Source organism: Pectinophora gossypiella, chromosome 11, assembly GCF_024362695.1.
Source record: "Pectinophora gossypiella chromosome 11, ilPecGoss1.1, whole genome shotgun sequence".
Classification (NCBI taxonomy): Eukaryota; Metazoa; Arthropoda; class Insecta; order Lepidoptera; family Gelechiidae; genus Pectinophora; species Pectinophora gossypiella.
This window is the reverse complement of record NC_065414.1, coordinates 14,268,749-14,288,543: the sequence shown is the minus strand read 5'-3', so window position 1 is coordinate 14,288,543 and position 19,795 is coordinate 14,268,749. Positions and strand designations below refer to the sequence as shown.

At 40.2% G+C, this 19,795-nt stretch overlaps 1 protein-coding gene and 1 non-coding gene across 2 annotated transcripts; both read right to left on the bottom strand.

Annotated features, from left to right (window-relative positions):
* Positions 1 to 659: 659 nt before the first annotated feature.
* On the bottom strand, positions 660 to 19,316 carry LOC126370534 (general transcription and DNA repair factor IIH helicase subunit XPD). The gene is made up of 19 exons (XM_050015427.1): positions 19,220 to 19,316; positions 19,028 to 19,127; positions 18,822 to 18,919; positions 18,490 to 18,646; positions 16,995 to 17,097; positions 15,973 to 16,103; positions 14,435 to 14,655; positions 13,262 to 13,395; positions 12,650 to 12,766; positions 10,283 to 10,523; positions 9,173 to 9,240; positions 7,815 to 7,918; positions 7,378 to 7,476; positions 6,730 to 6,817; positions 5,837 to 5,928; positions 3,830 to 4,006; positions 3,078 to 3,148; positions 1,936 to 2,074; positions 660 to 1,222 (listed from the first exon to the last, which is right to left on the bottom strand). The coding sequence occupies exons 1-19, from the start codon at positions 19,222 to 19,224 to the stop codon at positions 1,085 to 1,087; spliced, it is 2,283 nt and encodes a 760-aa protein (XP_049871384.1). The 5' UTR covers positions 19,225 to 19,316; the 3' UTR covers positions 660 to 1,084.
* On the bottom strand, positions 11,004 to 11,121 carry LOC126371049 (U5 spliceosomal RNA). Its single transcript, XR_007566943.1, has one exon. It is a non-coding gene; the product is annotated as a U5 spliceosomal RNA (small nuclear RNA).
* Positions 19,317 to 19,795: the final 479 nt, after the last annotated feature.

Genomic DNA, 19,795 nt, shown 5'->3' with positions numbered 1-19,795 from the left:
ATCTCTCTGTCTCTTTCGCGCTAATCGATATACTATATCTCTATCCGGCTGTCATTCTAGTCATGGTACGTTAAATAGGTTAAATACATACATTATTAGCTATTTATTAAAAAATATATATTCGACAGCTGTTCAATAAATTGCCCTTACCCTTATACCGGTTATCTGTCAGCAAGATGTATCAATATGAATTTTATGTAAAACACGCACAAAATTACTACTAAGTATGAGCAATGTGTACAGGTTTTCGTAATAAAATTCGCAAATCCTGCCATTGAGGTTACATTATATAACGCGGCGCTACTTTTAATTTGTTAAGAGTACTGTAATATACTTATATTCTAAGTGTCGCGCGCGATAGCGTAGCCGCGCCCGCATGTGTGTTTTAAATTATCTAAACAGATATATCGGATGTTTTAAACTAAACATGTTTCATTTTCTAATAAATTCTAGTACAAGATTTAGTTTGTTTTATATCTTCCTTTTGCAGAAATTTCGGGTTTTAATTGTATTGATACAATCAATGATAACAAATGAAAGGTGTGTGTGACTTCAACTATGTAAGTTTTCTATGTGAGTGTACAGTAAGTGATATATGAAGGAACAGTGATGTCGAAATGTGGATGTATTCTGGACCTGGACGTAAAATAAACACAAAAAAGCTTTAAAAATATGTTTTATTGAAACATTTTCTTATAACTAAAACATACATAACATACCACAATGTTAGTAAAACATTTTACCTGTCTTAACAAGACAATGAATTGTATTGTAGTTAGACTAATATATACATCCTATACGTAAGTGCACGTCCTATAACGCATGCAAACGTCCCATAACGCATGCACACGTCCCATAACGCATGCACACGTCCTATACGCATGCACACGTCCTATACGCATGCACACGTCCTATACGCATGCACACGTCCCATACGCATGTACACGTCCTATACGCACGTACACGTCCTATACGCATGTAAACGTCCTACACCTAAACTCGTACACACGATGAGCATATACGTCTTACGTGGTATGTTCATTCTGATGATTTGCACAATTTCCTCATTAAATCTAAGGTCATTTCATTTTTGTATGACTTGTTTCTCAATCTTATCCTGTTGTTCCTTCGACTGTAGCTGTGCGAGGGTGAGCAGTGACACGCCGAGCTGGTCTTCCCTCGTGAACGGTTGCGCCATTTGCCTCAGCCAGCGCTTGCAAATCTGTAGGGAACGTGAATACACGTTACATGTAACGAATGTTATTTTTGTGCAATCGCTGAGGAAAGTCGATAGTGTGAAAGCGCCCTCACAATATATATTTTTTTTATTGATTTCCTCGTTAATTACTCGTCCAATTTTGATTTAGATTGCATTTTTGTGAGGTACATTCCCTTGGTGAATATCTATTACGTTCATTTTCAACACACACCCGCTATTCTGACCGTTAGGACCGCGGTTCACTTTATGATTATAATTTCTCTCGTTTTATGGAGGTCTATTACTTTCGTGTAAACATATTCATATCTGTAACAATACACCCGGCATTCTGACCCACATCTTCATATTTGAAAGAACTAACGAACCCCGTTATATATAGAAGGCCAATAGCTATAACACACCCCGGACACTTCATACAAAACACTTCCTTTTCCACTGAGACTACACATTAACGTTATTGTACACGCGAATCTGTGTGCGTGATGTCTGACGGCCATAACGGGGGGGTAGTTCTGTAGCCGCTGTGGTGTTCCATGGAATAGAATTAGAAATCGTTTATTATAAAAGAACGCTACACACAAAGACAAGAAATAACATCACTTAAAAAACTAGGTACAAAAGCATAGAGGATGTTCATCGCGCTGGCGACAGGTAAGTGTTGAATGAGGGGCTTTCGTCGACCCTTATTACCCCTTCACCACCCCCGTTGCACGTACCTGCACTGCCTCCTCCGTGGAGAGGTTGGTGAGCGAGTCCTTGAGGTGCTCCTGTATCCAGCGCGGCAGCTTGGTGCGCTTGTCCGCGCGGCTGAACCGCTTGTCCGCGAAGATCATTATGCCGTAGTCCGTCTTGCCTCTGACAACATGAACATTACATAAGCAGCCTTTATCCGTCAGTCTTCTTCTTAATTAAAACACATAATAACGGGTTTTTATCGCGTTTAAGCATATGAGACTCCCGATATTTCGACACTGTTGCAAGTGCCATGATCACGGGATGACTGAGTCTTCTTATCGTGTGGGTCATGAGATGGATACCAACCTCATCAACCCTAGTGTCAAGGTTATTATTGAGCCGCCAAAGGCCCCCGACATGGCTCATGTAACGACTACATACTTACATCAGTAAGTAGTAACCGGTACCAACAGCTTAACTAAAAGCTGGACATGTTTGGGTTGATGGAAAAAAGTATGTGTAGTCACACGCAGTTTGATCTCCGCGCCCCTTTGCTCGCCCGGCACCTCGTCGTAGGTACTACTCCAACAAAAGGCGGACAAGCTTAACACGCAAATATTTGCCGGACACGACCCAAACAGCCAAACATGGCTGGCTAAAGACGTCCTGACGTATTGTGTAACTTGCTTTACACAACCTCCGTCCGTCTGGGACCTGACAGAGGGTAGCAGTAACTGTCGGTACTATTCAAATTCAAAAATATCTTTATTCAGTAGGTAACATAGTTACACTTTGAATCGTCAATTTTTACATAACGAACGTCTCATCCGCCTAAAACTACTGCAGCTTCTCACAACCTGTATAGCCGGGGAAAAGAAGCTGCAAGAAAAACCTCGGCACAGGGCCCTAGACGTTCTTTAAAATTATATTCAGAAGATATATTCAGAGGCGGAAGACAGGAATCCTAGTACGGCTTTGAAAGTGACTGCTCTCGGCGCCATCCCACTCGCGTCACACAGTACTGCGGGCAGAAGGCAAGAGGAAAACCACTGTACTTTTCCCTAAAAAGTAGCATGGAAAATGATAGACTGACAAGAGCGTTGCGCTTAAATTAGTGATGTGAACTTGCGTTGCTTTGATGATATGTATTTTGGTAATTTATTCAATACTTGTCTGGCCTTACCGCAATGCCCGCCCAACGCACTGTGCGGCGTGTCTCATCGCGTCGAACGTCAAGAAGTCATTCTCGCGAATCTGTAACATACGAGTAAATATTTGATATCAACATTTCAAAATAACATACATACATAAACTCATGCTTATTTCCCACCGGGGTAAGCAAAGAGTATGGAATTCCATTTGTTTCGATCCTGATACACTTCTCTTGCTTCGTCCACATTCATCAATCGCTATATACACGCACGCCGGTACGGTATTTGAAACTAAGTAGTTAAGTAGGTACGGTATGGAAGAATTCTATAGTCTCTGCTTACCCTGATAGGAAATGGGCGTGAGTTTATGTATGTATTCCAATTGGGGTAGTCAGAGGTACATTCATCGCAAGATGAACTAAGTACACACACCTCACCGAGCTTTCTGTTAGTCCAACGTGATTGGTTTATATAAATAAAACATTAAAATTATTAAATATACGCTTCATAATATTACAATCTAGCTTCCAATAAGCCATAATAAGCCGCTGCAATAGCCATAGCGAATAAATAATTTATCTTTAACATACTATTAATAATCCAGCTCCGAGGGTACCAGGGTGTTAGTGACATCGTAACGAATACTAAGGGGGATGATTCAGGGTTAATATCAAGTGGAAAGTATTCGTTACGATGTCACTGACACCCTGTATTTTACGTTGCAGGCTGATCAATCGTGAGATTGTGTTATGTTATTTAAATAAAAAAGAAAAAAAAAAGATACCTGGAATTGGTCCCTGAGGTACTCGAGGCGCGCCTTGAGTATGCGGCTCTGTGTGAACACGTAGGGGATGCCGAACATGAGCACGGCGCGGCCGAGGTGGTGGTCGAAGTCCACGCCCTCCGACACCTTCCCGCGGGCCACCGACAGCAGCACCGCGCCGCGCCCGCTCTCGCACGCCTGCCACACACCAGCGGCCTTAGCGCCGTGAGCGCGCGACTCTCTCTCGACATACGTCACCCGTCCCTCTCTCACAGTACTGCGCAGAAAGAGACAGATGATCTCTGTCGCGGCGAGAAAGAGTCGCGTGCTTACGGTGCTAGGCCCGCAGCTTTACGGGCGCATCATGATGCGCCACTTGACGAACTAGTCAAATGACATTTTATGAAACGTCAAAACGAAAGTTTTCTTTGGAGTTTGCATGGTATAAGAACACCAGGGGGTCAAGAAGGCCACATCGAAGCAATTCATCTAAAAAAGCAATATTGCAATTTGACATTTGCGCATTAAAAGTAAGTGCGCAATGCAATCGAATGTCAAATAGCAATAATGCTTTTTTCAGGTGATTTGCTTCGATGTGGCCATTTTAACCCCCCAGGTATGCTCTATCATATGAAAAGCCGCCATTGTTAGCCCTTTGATGACGTAAGTGTTACCATTGAATTGGTATCTCCCAACATTCCAAGGATATAAATTTGTAAGTAAATCTTTTACAAATAGTTCAAAATTTCCCTGCAAAGTAAATATAAAAACATTGGTCGTGAGTAATTTATTTTTTACAAAATGGCAACGCAGGGTGGGATGACGTCAGCTGGGCTAACCTTGAAATGTTAGCTGTCACTTTTGAGCATACCTGATTTTCATATACCATGGGAATTAGTATGGAAATACTGGACGTGACGTCATCAATGAATGCGGTCAAACGTCGAACTCATTGTTACTTAATTCATATGTATACATACAGAATCGCTGGTTGTCTGAACCGTTGCCCAATGAGAGTTGATTCAAGAATTGCTACATATTTGCTTATATTTGCTACATAGTTTAGATAATTGCTACATATGATATATATTTCGAAACAAGATGTTTTTTTTGACCAGCCATACTGACGTTTGGTTAGCTGGTGGCCTCCTAGTTTAAGATCAAGCATACGGAGTTTCCCAAAACGTGTTGGGCCTATAATTGCTGCATATTTACTTCATTTATATATTTTAGTTGTAGCCTTATACGTACATTAAATAAAAAGACAGCTTACATTCGGTTGCCAGAGCCTAAAAATATTGTTCGGCTTGCGCTGCATAATTAGGTATTTGCCTTTATAATTTTGTCAGGCACTTTTTCCTTGGACAAATTCAAATTAAAGCTGTCTTTTTATTTAATGTACGTATAAGGCTACAACTAAAATATATAAATGAAGTAAATATGTAGCAATTATAGGCCCAACACGTTTTGGGAAACTCCGTATGCTTGATCTTAAACTAGAAGGCCAACAGCTAACCAAACGTCAGTATGGCTGGTCAAAAAAAACATCTTGTTTCGAAATATATATCATATGTAGCAATTATCTAAACTATGTAGCAAATATAAGCAAATATGTAGCAATTCTTGAATCAACTCTCATTGGGCAACGGTTCAGACAACCAGCGATTCTGACGCTCACCTATATACGTCCCACTGCTGGGCACAGGCGTCCCCTCAATCAACCGGAGGGAGTATGAAGCATACTCCACCACGCTGCTCCAATGCGGGTTGGTGGAGGTGTTTTTACGGCTAATAGCCGGGACCAACGGCTTAACGTGCCCTCCGAAGCACGGAATCATCTTACTTTTTCGGATATTTAAGTGATTCAAGCTTGAATAGTCCTTACCAAACAAAGGACAGTCTCACAAAGTGATTTCGACAATGTCCCCATCGGGAATCGAACCCGGACCTCCAGATCGTGAGCCTAACGCTCTAACCACTAGACCACTAGGCTGTTATATGTATACTATTATGTATATGTATACATACCTTAATATAATTAATTAAAGCGAAACTGGTCTCAGCGGCATCCTGCGTTTCAATAAACAGCAACTTGTGCCGTTGTAAACTCGCCACTACGCCTGAAATGTCCAAGGAAACATATTTTACAACGGAGCCGTGGTCGCCCAGTTGGTAGAATGCTTGCCTCTCCTTGAGCACTCCCCGGACACTTCATACAAAAATACCATTTTACACGGACACTACATCGTCGGGTTTGAGGTAAACCTATCTCAGCCGCTGGTGGGGAGCGGAGAGTTGCAGTTCTATTCGTATAATTCCTTATTCTATGCTTTGAAGTCACAGCTTCGAATCCAGTACAAACCTCAATAAATTCAGGAATTCATGTTTGGACCATAAATTATTATCACGTGCACAGCGATGAAGGAAAACATCGTGAGGAAACCCACATTCCCGAGAAATGCATTTTAGGTATGTGACCTAACCTGTATTGGGCTGGTTTTCCCTTGGCGGGTTAGAAGGTTAGACAGTCAGTCGTTTCTGTATAAAACCGGACCTGTCAAATCATCAGGTTAAGTAAGCGGACCCTGTAAGAAACGCTAGGGGAATGATGATTTTACAACGGAATCTTTACATTAGATTGCGTTTGAAAACGTAACGATGGGCCATCTCAAGTTCTTAATTAGCAAGTTCATAATTAATACAAGGAGTAACATATATAAACAGGGCCATACGGATTATCTTAATTTCGGACATCGGATGATCAGCCTAATGCCCTAAGCAAATTGGGGATCATAGAGTGATTTTATGATTTATGTCCCCACCGCGATTCGAATCCGGGACGTCCGGATCGTAAGTCCCACGCTCAACCACTGAGCCACGGGGGCAGTTTGAAATAAGCGGAGTAATAACAAGTGTACTACCTTGATCGTACCAGGCGCCGACCACACTCTCCAGGTACAGGTATGACGTGAAGAAACATACCACGCCGTCGGGGACCGCCGCTGCGATCTGAGGGGAATTCAAACCCGCATATTTTTTTTATTGAAAACAAAAACATGAACACAATACCTTAAACGCTAAGAAGCATTGCTAAACCCGACATCGAATCATCATTGTTATATCGTTATTTAGTAAGTAACTATGTTACCCGTTTGACGTGTGCTGTCATCTTAATTCTGTCGGGTTATTGGACAAAGTAAAATATTGAGGTGGTTGTTTAAATTTCTGCCTAAAATTGACATTTTGTATGCCTGTCCCTTTCTTTTTCAGCGCATAAGAACATGACAGGTATAGCTTAAAATAAAATTAGCTGGGGTGTTTAAAAAGGCAACATCAAAGCAATTAACTTAAAAAAAAAAAAACAATATTGCTATTTGACATTTGTGTGCATTGCGCACTTTCTATATTATATATTTGTTATTTGTTTTGTATTTGTTACTGTGGTGTCCCTTTATAATAAACGTTATTTTCTTTCTTTCTTTTATAAGCGCAAATGTCAAGTAGCAATATTGCTTTTTTAGATGAATTGCTTCGATGTGGCCTTTTTAACCCTCCTGTAAGTTTCTTACCTCAACAAGTAGCTGTCCATAATTTCTGATGACCGCCACATCTTCTCTTGTCTCGTATTTAGAGGAGATCGCCACTTGGTCGCTACCTTTTGACACCACCTGGAAGCATTGTCAATGTTGTTCATCATCATCAGCCCATTAACGTCCCCACTGCTGGGGCACGGGCCTTCCCTATGGATGGATAGGGATAGGGGTTGTTCAACATCTCTTATTCGCCGAAAGGTTTTTAGGTTATACGTACATAAACTCACGCCTATTTCCCACCGGGGTAAGCAGAGACCATGGACTTACATTTGCTTCCTCCACGTCGTTTCAAACACGCACGCCGGTTCAGACTAGATCGTACTGAACCTTTTCTAAGGACCCACAAATTACCCACAAGGCATGGCTGTTAAATTAATGATGAAGACCTGCAAGTAAAGACTATCAAAACTCACCATGGGCAGTATACAGGGCCTGGCTAACGTCATGGTGAACGAGCTCATCACGACGGGGTTGAAGTCCAGGATCTTTGGGTACATGTCCAGGGGTGATAGCGTGCCTGGAAACGAATCAGTATTCTATCCTTTTTTGTTACTCAGAACCGTCATTTGCTAGAGCGAGAGAGGAAACCACCGCACCCTTACTCGCTGATACTGCCGTGCGGTCGTTTATTTCTTTTATGAACTAGACGAGATCCCAAAAATCTCGGGATCCCGCGGGATCTCGAATTTGCGATCTCTGATCGCGATTGCATTCCCTATTGTACACCGTTGTACACCGTACAGAGACCATCCAATAAAAGTAATCTGTGACAGTGAGCCATCGTTTAACTGGCGCTATGCGTCCTCCACAAAGGTTTCTGTTACCTTGGGATCAGAGTACCCTACTACTCGTGCTCTAATATCATAGATTGACTACTACCGTAGATTGAACATCAGCGCTCAAAAAGTGGGACGCAAAGTTACTGTTAATATAGCGACGTTGACAGTACTTTATCTCAGTGCGCGATTAGGCGCCGAACAGGCAACATTCGGAATTACGTGGTAAAAACTTGCAAAAACAGAAGCTTGGAACATCATATTTAGTCATCATCATAGTATAAACATTTTAAAATTATTAATTTAGTTTAAAATACACTAAAACAAGTACTCCCGGTCAATCAGAGTCGCAGTATAAACCGATCGCGTTACGAAGCACCGCGCGCTAATATACGTATTAAGACTAATTTCTTAATTTGATACGATTTTATTGAATCTATATACCGCTGTGTAGGTATGCTGCAAACAGGGCTGCCAGATGTACGATTTTAATCGTACTCGTACGATTTTTTGGCATTTCTACTCATGTACGATCGCAAGACTACGATCGTACGGAAAATGTACGATTTTTCGGTACCTGGCAACATTTCGTAATAAAACAAATGTGTTCCTCCGGCAGCTTTGATTTTTTTCAACGCTGCAGGCATTTTTTAATCACAAGTGTAGAAGAAATTAAAAAAGATATGATTTAGATTGATGATTGATTTTATTATTTATTTATTATTATTATTTTTCAGATTCTTAACGAATTATTCTCATTTTTCATAAAAAACTTTGAACTTTTAAGTTGTACTATCTTTTCATTTCAAAATTTCCTTGGAATACGATTTTTTTGTAGTTGACGTACGATCATGCCTTTTTTTCATCTGGCAGCCCTGCTGTGTACGAATGTATAGCTAAACAAGCGCCATGTTTTCGCCGCATTTTTGTATCAAGCGCTGTATCTACGGTAGTGGTAAATCAATATCTAACACGCATGTTCCCTATTCTCTTACCAGACGTGATGATGACGCTTTGAAACCTGGCGAACACGGGTCGCATCGCTATTGAAGAGTCCATACATCTGGAATTTAAATTACAACAACTATAAACACACAACAACAGAACAACAGCCTCCATGGTTCAGTGGTTTCTTTTTTTTTCTTTGTCTGGCGTGATAAGCACTGGGCTCACGATCTCGTTAACTACGGGCTCCTTGGAGCGACCTCATTGGCATTTTTTTTTTTTGGGCACCTTGCCTCGATGTTACGCATTAGAGGAGGTGTTTTATTTAAGATGTGTTTGTTTTGTTTTTTAATTGTGCAATAAAGTGGTGTTTTTTAATATGACATTTTATTATATTCTTTTTTCTTGTACTGTCAGGTATTGTCAATAAATTCAGCTCTTGATTCGTTTCTACGTTCTAAACTGTCAAAATTTAAGAACAACCGACAGTAGCGACACCAGCAGGGCTAACATGCGCAACGTGATAAAATTATCGATCGATTCAATAAACTTTCTCGAAATCGATAAGTGAGATAAGTTCATATTTTGACAGAACGACATGACTTAATTGAGTACACATAGGTGCTAATTCCTGCAGACGCCATCTAATTTTAAGTTATACCTGTCATTTTCTTATCCGCTGAAAAAGAAAAGGACGAGTAATCGATAGGCATAAAATTTATGGAATACACGTCAATATTAAGCAGAAATCTAAAACAACCGTCTAAAAATTTTACATCGGCCAATAACCCGACAGTGTTAAGTAGACAGCACGTCAAACGGATTGCATACCATCGAGTTGCCTATTTTATTCGCCCGCGTTATTCATTCGTTTTAAAATTAACTTGTTGACAATCATCCGTCCCTTTCGTTTTCGACGGATAAGAAAATGACGGGTATAACTTAAAATTAGACGGTGCCATTTTAGCACCGATCGACAAAACGACAATTATATCGTCACGATCGATAAAACAACCAGGACAATTTTTTATCACCTTGCGCATGTTAGCCCTACTGATGGGAGAAAGAGACAGTTTTTATCATTAATAACTCATTAGTACAAGTCCGGTACCGGGGTTGGAACGGGCCCGTATTAAGAAAAAACAATAAAAAATACTCACGAAAAGTGCAGAATAGGGTTCGACACTGTTGGGGTTTTATCATCAAAAGGTTCTATAATGATCGTGAACCCTTTTGTATACGTTGACACTAGTGTGGCCAAGTGTGTTATCAGTGTGAGGGACCCCAAGTCGGAGGGGTCCGGGATCTCCAAGGTCCTCATGAGGGAGGCCAACCGGGTCGCGCAGAACCTGAGCGGCTTGCGTTCTATACACACGCGCGCTGCCACGTCTTTCAGGAAACCTGTAAAGAATACTCTTTGTTAAATCATCATCATCATCTGGAGTAACCCCTTTTCTCACAGGGTACGCTTACCTAACCTGAAGATTTGACAGGTCCGGGTTTTTAGAGAAGCAACTGCCTGTCTGATCTTCTAACCCGAAGGGAAAACCAGCCCAATACAAGTAGGCCGAAACTAATTTGTCGGGAATGTGGGTTTCCTCACGATGTTTTCCTTCACCGCTAAGCACGTGATAATCATTAATAATTCAAACATGAGAAAAAAATATATATTTTGGTAATATATTTAACATAACAGCATCCCTCCGGTATCCACGAAAGGGTACACAGGGGTACATACATACATACATAAACTCACGCCTATTTCCCATTGGGACAAGCAAAGACTAAGGAATAACATTTGCTTGGATCCTAACATAAGTATGATGTGATGATTTACGTCGGTACATCGTATCATAGGGTAGTTGATTTCAAGTTTCTATAAGCTTCGCCGAAGCAAAGCGTCAAAAAATAGTCTTAAGACTCATTTGAGTGTTCCCCTCCACGGAAATCTTTAGTAAAAGGCGAAAGATTTATGCGTTTTGAAGGGAAACCAGAGTTACTGAAACTGGATAACTGATTTGACCCAATCAAATGAAGAGTAAATCTTAACACCGCGATGTAGAAAATGTAGCAGCCAGAACAGCGACATCCGACGGATTTTTATGGAACTAAAATATTTTTAGGTTTTTTTTATTAAATAAAAAGTGTCATGTGGCGCTATCTATTAAATTGTTGCTGAAATACGACGACAGTATGTAAGCGCTTCGAATGGTTTATAGCGCAAGGTCTGATGTTTATAGTCATTCTAACGGTTCATCAACGTTCCGCTAGATGGCGCTGTTACCTATTTATAACCAATTATTTTATGCTTTAGCTAATTATAATAAGTATTATTTTGATAAGATTATATTTTTTTTCCGAGATGTTATTTGCATCTGTAAATAGCATTTGTTGTAGAGTAATAAAAAAACTTTAAAAAAATATGTTGGAAAACATCTGTAAGTAATCAGTTACGCACAATTTTAATACATGATTATTATGGTTATTTGTAATACATATTCATAACATAGTAAATAACTGGTACAGGGCCCAGAGTTAGTCCTTTGGTCACAGTATCCTATGCTTTTGTCACAAAAAAATCGTATTTTTCTTTATACTATACAAGCAGGTCACTTCTGTCACGATTTTAAAAATAATATTTTTATATACCCCCTCCGGTTGATTGAGGGGAGGCCTGTGCCCAGCAGTGGGACGTATATAGGCAGTTTATGTATTTTTAAAAGAATCCGTTTGTGCGGGAAATACTTTTTTAAATTATTATTTTCAGACTGTACCTACTTTAGTCACCGTGAGAAACAGATACTGTGAATTTTTTTATTTTATGAGGTATGTTCACGCCAAATGGACACTTCTACTATCGTGTGGGTTGTGAGGTGAATTACCAACCTCATCAACCCTGGTGTCAGGGTTACTATTGAGCCGCCAAAGGCCCCTGACATGACTCATATAACGACTACGTACTTACATCAGTAAGTAATAACCGGGACAAACGGCTTAACTGGTTAGGTTGGTTAGGACATTACAAGCTGATCACCTGATTGTTCGAAAGTAAGATGATCCGTGCTTCGGAAGGCACGTTAAGCCGTTGGTCCCGGTTACTACTTACTGATGTAAGTAAGTGGTTGTTACATGAGCCATGTCAGGGGCCTTTGGCGGCTCAATAGTAACCCTGATACCAGGGTTGATGAGGCTGGTATTCCACCTCACAACCCACACGATAAGAAGATGTAGGTATACGAATCGCTAGTCTTAAGTGCAGATGGGCAGGATACTTGGCAAGCCGGAAAACAACAGATGGACTAAGGCTGTTACTGAATGGTGGCCAAGGGATGGTATGCGATATCAAGGCAGATCACCAGTCCGGTGGTCGGATGACATTGTGAGGTATGTCGGAAAGCAATGAATGAGTTTTGCACAGGACCGGAAAGGATGGCGTGAAAGAAAGGAGGCCTATACCCAGCAGTGGGTGGATACAGGCTGAGTGGATAGATAGTAGATAGCAATCAGGGCCAATAACCGATTCTCACCCGCTGGTGACTCTTGAACCACGTGCTGGAGCCGCAGTCTAGTCTTCAGGTATTCTATAAACCTTCTCAGGAAGCCGAGGAAATGTTCCGCGTTCCTAATATTACCCGGCACTACCTCTGCAAAAAAGAACATTATCATCATTAATTAGATATTAACTCAGAATCAGGAGCTGAATCATCCCCCTGAGTATTCGTTACGATATCACTTACACGCTTACACCCCATACAAGTACGTACAGGGAGCCATACAAGAAGGTATGGGTGTTAGTGACACCGTAACGAATACTGAGGGGGATGATTCAGATCCTGACTCTGAGTTGATGTCAAGTGGAATTTCCCGTCGAAAATTCAAGATTTATTTTATATATTTTTTTAATTATTTTACTTTTATACTTGACGAAAAATTTCACTTGATGTCAACTCAGTATCACGGTCTGAATAATTCCTCAAAGTTTTCGTTACGATGTCACTGTCACCTGTATACTAAAGATAAAAAAAAAACAAGATAACAATTTTTTTTGACGTGACTAGAATAATACATAGGTACGGGTCAAATTGACAACCACCTCCTTTACTGAAGTCGGTTAAAAAATAAAGATGGAGGTGTGTTACCGTTGAGCACCTCGTCGGGCAGGATGGGGTTCCCGAGGATGAGGTCGGTGTCGCGCTGCAGCTGCGCCTCCCGCAGCCCCTCCACCATGGCCTCGTACTCCGCCGCCAGCCGCGCTGCGTCCTCCTGCCGGATCCTGTGACACGCGTTCATCACGGGTAACGGCAGAGCATGGCGGGAAGCCAAAGATACAAGTCGTTAATTATGTTGAGAGGTTATTTTTATTTATCATTGTTTCGGACAAGCGCCATCTAGCGCATATTTTAGGAACATTTTTTTTAGGAACCAATTAGTTCCCTCGTTTTTATCTCTATATGTATTTGAAAATGTAACGTAGTAACCAAAAATTATAAGAGATGTCGCTAATAACTGACGCCAATAAAGAATATTAGCAGGATGGAGTCACAAAGAAACACGACTTTAATTTTCCGCTCCCGATTAATATTACAACAAACAATTTTACACCAAAGTCTACCAATTCTCATACCTATTTGTTCAATCCTATTATTGTATTCTTATTCTACCTCTGAGTCGGAGATAAGTCCTCTCTTGTTAACGTCCATTTCATGTTTGTAATGTAACTAGTTGTTCACAACCCACATGATAGATAAAGATTGCACCTTTATCTATCATGTGGGTTGTGAGGTGGATTACCAACCCCAGGGTCAGGGTTACTATTGAGCCGAAAGGCCCCTGACATGGCTCATGTAACGACTACTTACTTACATCGGTAAGTATTAACCTGGACCAACAGCTTAACGTGCTGAAGCACGGATCATCTACTTTCGGACAATCAGGTGATCAGCCTGTAATATCCTAACCAAACTAGGGATCACAAAGTGATTTTTGTGATATGTCCCCACCGGGATTTGAACCCGGGGCCTCCGGATCGTGAGCCCAACGCTCAATCACTGGACCACGGAGGTCGTTAGGAGGTTGACGATCAATGATTGCTGCAGGCCAACTTCAAGCCGACATAATCCTCTCAGACAATGCTCTAAGAGGTTTACCTCGCCCCTTAAATTGTCAAGTTGTTTTGTGATAGCTTTGCAGTTCTGCCCGCCCCGGTGTTCATGCACGCTCGCCGGTAGACCACGGAGGCTGTTACCGTTACCGACCTATAAGCGATTCGTTTTTCCTTTCGAGGTTGGCAACCCTAAAAAGTGACAACTCACTGTGCGACAGTGTTCTCGAGAGAGGTGAGAGCCTGCGTGCTCCTGTCTATGGTGCGCCGCGTGATCTTGACGCTGAGCGAGTCTATGCACACGTTGTCTATGTTGTGGGCCTCGTCGAACACCACCACCGCTTGCTTGTTTAGTTCCTTCGACACCACTTCGGCTATCTTCGGGTCGAGCAGGTAGTGGTACGAGTATACCACTATCTCGGCGTGGATTATCTGTTGGAAAACATTTTATTATTATTGTCTTTTTCTATCGTGTGGATTGTGAGGTGACTTACCAACCCCATCAATCCTGGTGTCAGGGCTATTACTGAGCCGCCAAAGGCCCCTGACATGACTCATGTAATGACTACGTACTTACATCAGTAAGTAATAACCGGGACCAACGGCTTAACGTGCCTTCCGAACCACGGATCTTTTTACTTTTTGGACAATCAGGTGATCAGCCTGTAATGTCCTAACCAAACTAGGGATCACAAAGTGTTTTTTGTGATTTGTCCCCACCGGGATTCGAACCCGGAACCTCCGAATCGTGAGCACAACGCTCAACCACTGGACCACGGAGGCCGTTATTATTATTGTGACGGATTGACAATGCATAAACCAACACCGCAACCAGAGAGTTCTGGAATGTCACCGTATTCCTTCTTTCTCTTTTCTGACGTATAACTTCGTCCTTGTTTTTCTTTACTAGAAGGTTCCGCCCGAGCGTATTCGAGAAAAGAGGCGACTATTCTGGTGACTGAGACCATAGGGTATAAAGAGCGGGAAGAGCAAGGAGATCGAGTTCAGTTTCTAAAGCGATTGGAGCAAGAAGAAGAAGTGAAAAAGTGAAAGCGAAGATAGAGTGGAAGTGACGGTGACGGAGTTATACCACGAAGCCCTGTACGGAAGCTGTACGGTCACGAGTACTAATATGTATACACTTTGCAACCATGTCACATTACCTTTTTTGACAATTTAAACCGTAAGCCTCATTAAATGTCAAATATGATAGTGCGACAGGGTTCTAAAGTGGGTACATGATATTGCTCATGACTGTACCGTGTGTATAGTGAATAAATTCGTTCCTCCTTGGACTCAGTGAGTTTCCTTCCAATCCCGAAACCCACTTCCGTAACATTATTAATTTCTTACATTTTTCGACATACAGATTATTTATTTATTATTTATTTTATTTATTTATCATAGATACAATTTAATGCTACATTTTAAATAGTTAACATCGGAAAACCCTAAAAGGGATGATTCAAGCTTGCAATGTCCTTATCAAAAAAGGACTGTCTCACAAAGTTATTTCGAGTATCGAACCAGTTTAAGCCATTACCATAGAATAAGGAATAATACTACGTATAGAACGGAAGCTCTCCGATCCCTACCAGCATCTGAGCTAAGTTTGACTAAAGGCTCATATATTGCCGAAACCCAGCTTTTATTTATAAGTAAATTATTAACATAACATTAGCTATTAAGTTTTGTATGGATGTGTTAATGTGTAATAAATATATTTGAATTTGAATTTGTACAACTTACAGCAAATCTAGAGAGGAAATACGGACACCAGTTTCTATCAGCCCCATACTGTTTCAGATCATCCATAGTGTACACTCCGTATGGTAACATTGACTCCTTGCCTTCACGACTGAACCCTTCATAGAACTGGCCTGAAAATCAAAAATAGAAAGTTATTTATTTCTTCAATAACGTACAACAGTAAATTCGATTTCGAGTATTACAAGTGCGTAAATTTTAAATTAAACAAACAAACAAACATTATAGAAGGAAAAATTTAAGGGAAGAGAGGAAGGGGTAGACCTAGGATAACATTTATGAAACAAATAAAAGAGAAGGTGCAGATCGTGTCGTATAAGGAGTTGAAGGATTTGGCGGGAAGAAGAGGGGAATGGCGGTTACTCCACCGACAAGAGCGCAGCTCTTAAATAGAGAGAGAGAGAGAGAGAGAGATTTTAAATGGAATCGAATTATTGTTTAATTGCGAATGTGAATATACAGGGTGTTAGTGACATCGTAACAAATACTGAGGGGGATGATTCAGCTCATTATTCTGAACTTCAACCATCAATTCAAGGGGAATTTTCTATCGCAAAAGTATGGTATTGAAACAAATTAAAAAAAAACAAAAATATATGTGGAAAATTCCACTTTCATCCCACTCAGTATTCGTTACGACGTCACTAACACCCTGTATATGTGTGTCGGAAGTTTGTGCGTTTTTAATATTATTTTTATTATTAAACAACGAATTCGCGGTAACATTTAGGTAGGTATCTGTGTGCCCATTAACAAAGGCTTTTTTTAAAATTTGTATAGAGCTTTGTTTTAAGTTTACGCGGTTATTATCATAAATAAAACACATAATAACGAGTTCTTACCGCGTTTAAAGCATGATCATCATGATTCAGTCATCCCGTGATCATGGCACTTGCAACAGTACTCGAAATATCGGGAATCTCATATCCCTGCTTTAAGCGCGGTAAGAACCCGTTATTATGTGTTTTTAATCGTGTAGAGCTACTCACGTCCAGGTTACTCACATATAGGTATCTCATTGTTAGTCTCGTGTTTCTGCCGAATGTAGCTGGCGGTCAGCGAGTGGCAGCGGCCGTCCACCAGCTTACCCTCGCGTTCTTTTGACACCTGCAATATACCAACAAATACTTGCTTCTATGCCATCATTATCAATTTAAGAGCCACGCTCTTGTCGGTGCAGCATTTTCCATGCTACTTTTTTAGGGAAAAATAGGGCAGTGGTTTCCCTCTTGCCTTCCGCCCCGCAGTACTCTGTCTGACGCAAGTTGGATGGCGCCCAGAGTAGTCTATTACAAAGCCATACTAGGACTCCTGTCCTCCGCCTCTAAATAGTACTGACAGTTATTGCTGTCCTCTGTCAGGTTCCAGGTTACAGTCCCTGTGACTTGCCCCTTCCGTCCTGCATTACCGTACCGATGGCAACCATCTTCGCTTCTATGCCAGACTAGGAAATAAAAAACATATGTTCAGATTTCAAGTTCAGATTCTCCATTTCAGCCATGTCGTAAACACCGACAGAGGAATTGCACCTCCACCTCACACCACCAGCCCCTCATTACGATTGTACATCCACCTCACACCCCTCATTCTGCTGATATTTTTTTTATCTAACTTGCATCGAGGCTTGGTAACTGGAAACCCTGGTATTCCCGATACCGCGATGTCTCTCCATCTGTCATTTCCACAATTTATCGTTTCAGTTTAGGCCATTTTTCCACTCCAGCACATCTTGCTAAAGTCACCTGTCCTGTGACCATATAGGGTAATTCGTATCAGTGCCAATTCTGGCAATAAATAACTCAATTTTAACTCTTTATTTGTCTTAAAAAAGGGTGATGGATATATATCCATCTTCTATTCATCTTTGATTGTATAATCAAAGAGCAAAAGTTCAGTCAGTGAGCCCAGCGAATTATTTGTAAAACAGTGGTGAAATTATGAACCATTAGTTGTCTTAATTATAAAATTTATGTTTTTGTAGGTGTTTTTGGTCTACAGAAATGACATGTAACCAGGAGGTCTAAAGTGCAACCAAAAAAAACAATAATCTTAATTTGACTTTGCAAGAAACTTATTGGACTTTTGCAATTTATCATACATAAAAGTTCCTCCTTATCAGCTATCAACAATAGCATGCAAATATTATAGGATGGTTCAGCTCATGATACTGAGTTAATATCAAATGGAATTTTCTGTTGCATAATTCCTTATTTTCTTTTGTTTTTTTTTTAAATTTGTTTTCAGTTCCATTCTTTGGGATGGAAAATCATAGAATGTGTTCAAATACAAATTAGCCTTTGACATCATAGACTCTTATATTACAGGCAGGTAACATGTCACATCTTAGGATTTCCATCATTCTGAGAATTATCCCGTTTTCATGTGCAGTAGTTCCCTACCTAATATGGAGATGCAATAGTTTTTTAAAAAAGCAAATGCCAATCTACCTAGGTTGTTAGAACCATGCCAAGTGTGCTGAATAAAGTTTAATTTTCTTACATCAGGGTGTATGCAGAGGTTCTTCCGTGAGCTGAGTACGAGACCAACGAGGTTCGGTTTCTCTCCCTGCTGTTCTTCATAATACTTGACAAGGTTCTTCAACTCTTCCAGAACTTTCTCAATCTCAGGCAATGTACGGGAGCAGTAAATCAGCTTCCTGTAATTATTATATTGTTTTTACAATGAATGAAATGTGAACATAGTATACACAGTACTAATTGTAAAAAAATAAAAATAAGAACAAGAAGATAAAAGATATTCCAAATAACACATCTTGTGTAAAACCATTTAAACAAATTATTTGTAATACTGTTTACTTTGTTTTTTTTTACCTGACATGATGTGGGTTGTGAACCATATAGGCAACTATCAGGGATAGAAGCGATATAGTTTTCCCTGTTCCAGAAGGCATCTCCAACAGCCCGTGACCCTAAAAATAAAAAAATAACTTGCATAATTTGTTTATTTTGAATGATTGAAAACATAACCTATAAAATTGGTAATGGCAAAATTTGTACTAAAAGACATTTAAAAATACCTTAGCATCCAGGGCTCGTTTAAGTTCCAACATATAAGCATATTGCTCAGGGTAAATATAGTCGTAAGGGAAATAAACCAGTAAACCATCCACTGTTAACCTGAAACATAAATTTCACAAATATTACACCACACTTAAGAAAATATTAAATTACAAAGTATTAAATTCGTTACAGAGAAATATATCACGTACTTCATGATTAATTTATATTAGATTCTAATTGTTTATTTCAATTAAAATGAAGAGAAAACAAACGGCCCGCTTCTTCAGGCAACTTTTTTGACGTTTCTCAACTTTTAAAAAGGGTTTGGCCCTGGAGCAGGGCTGCCAGATGAAAAAAAGGCATGATCGTACGTCAACTACAAAAAAATCGTATTCCAAGGAAATTTTGAAATGAAAAGATAGTACAACTTAAAAGTTCAAAGTTTTTTATGAAAAATGAGAATAATTCGTTAAGAATCTGAAAAATAATAATAATAAATAAATAATAAAATCAATCATCAAATAATCATCAATCTAAATCATATCTTTTTTAATTTCTTCTACACTTGTGATTAAAAAATGCCTGCAGCGTTGAAAAAAATTAAAGCTGCCGGAGGAACACATTTGTTTTATTACGAAATGTTGCCAGGTACCGAAAAATCGTACACTTTCCGTACGATCGTAGTCTTGCGATCGTACATGAGTAGAAATGCCAAAAAATCGTACGAGTACGATTTAAATCGTACATCTGGCAGCCCTGCCCTGGAGTTTTTGGGCCTTTGAAAC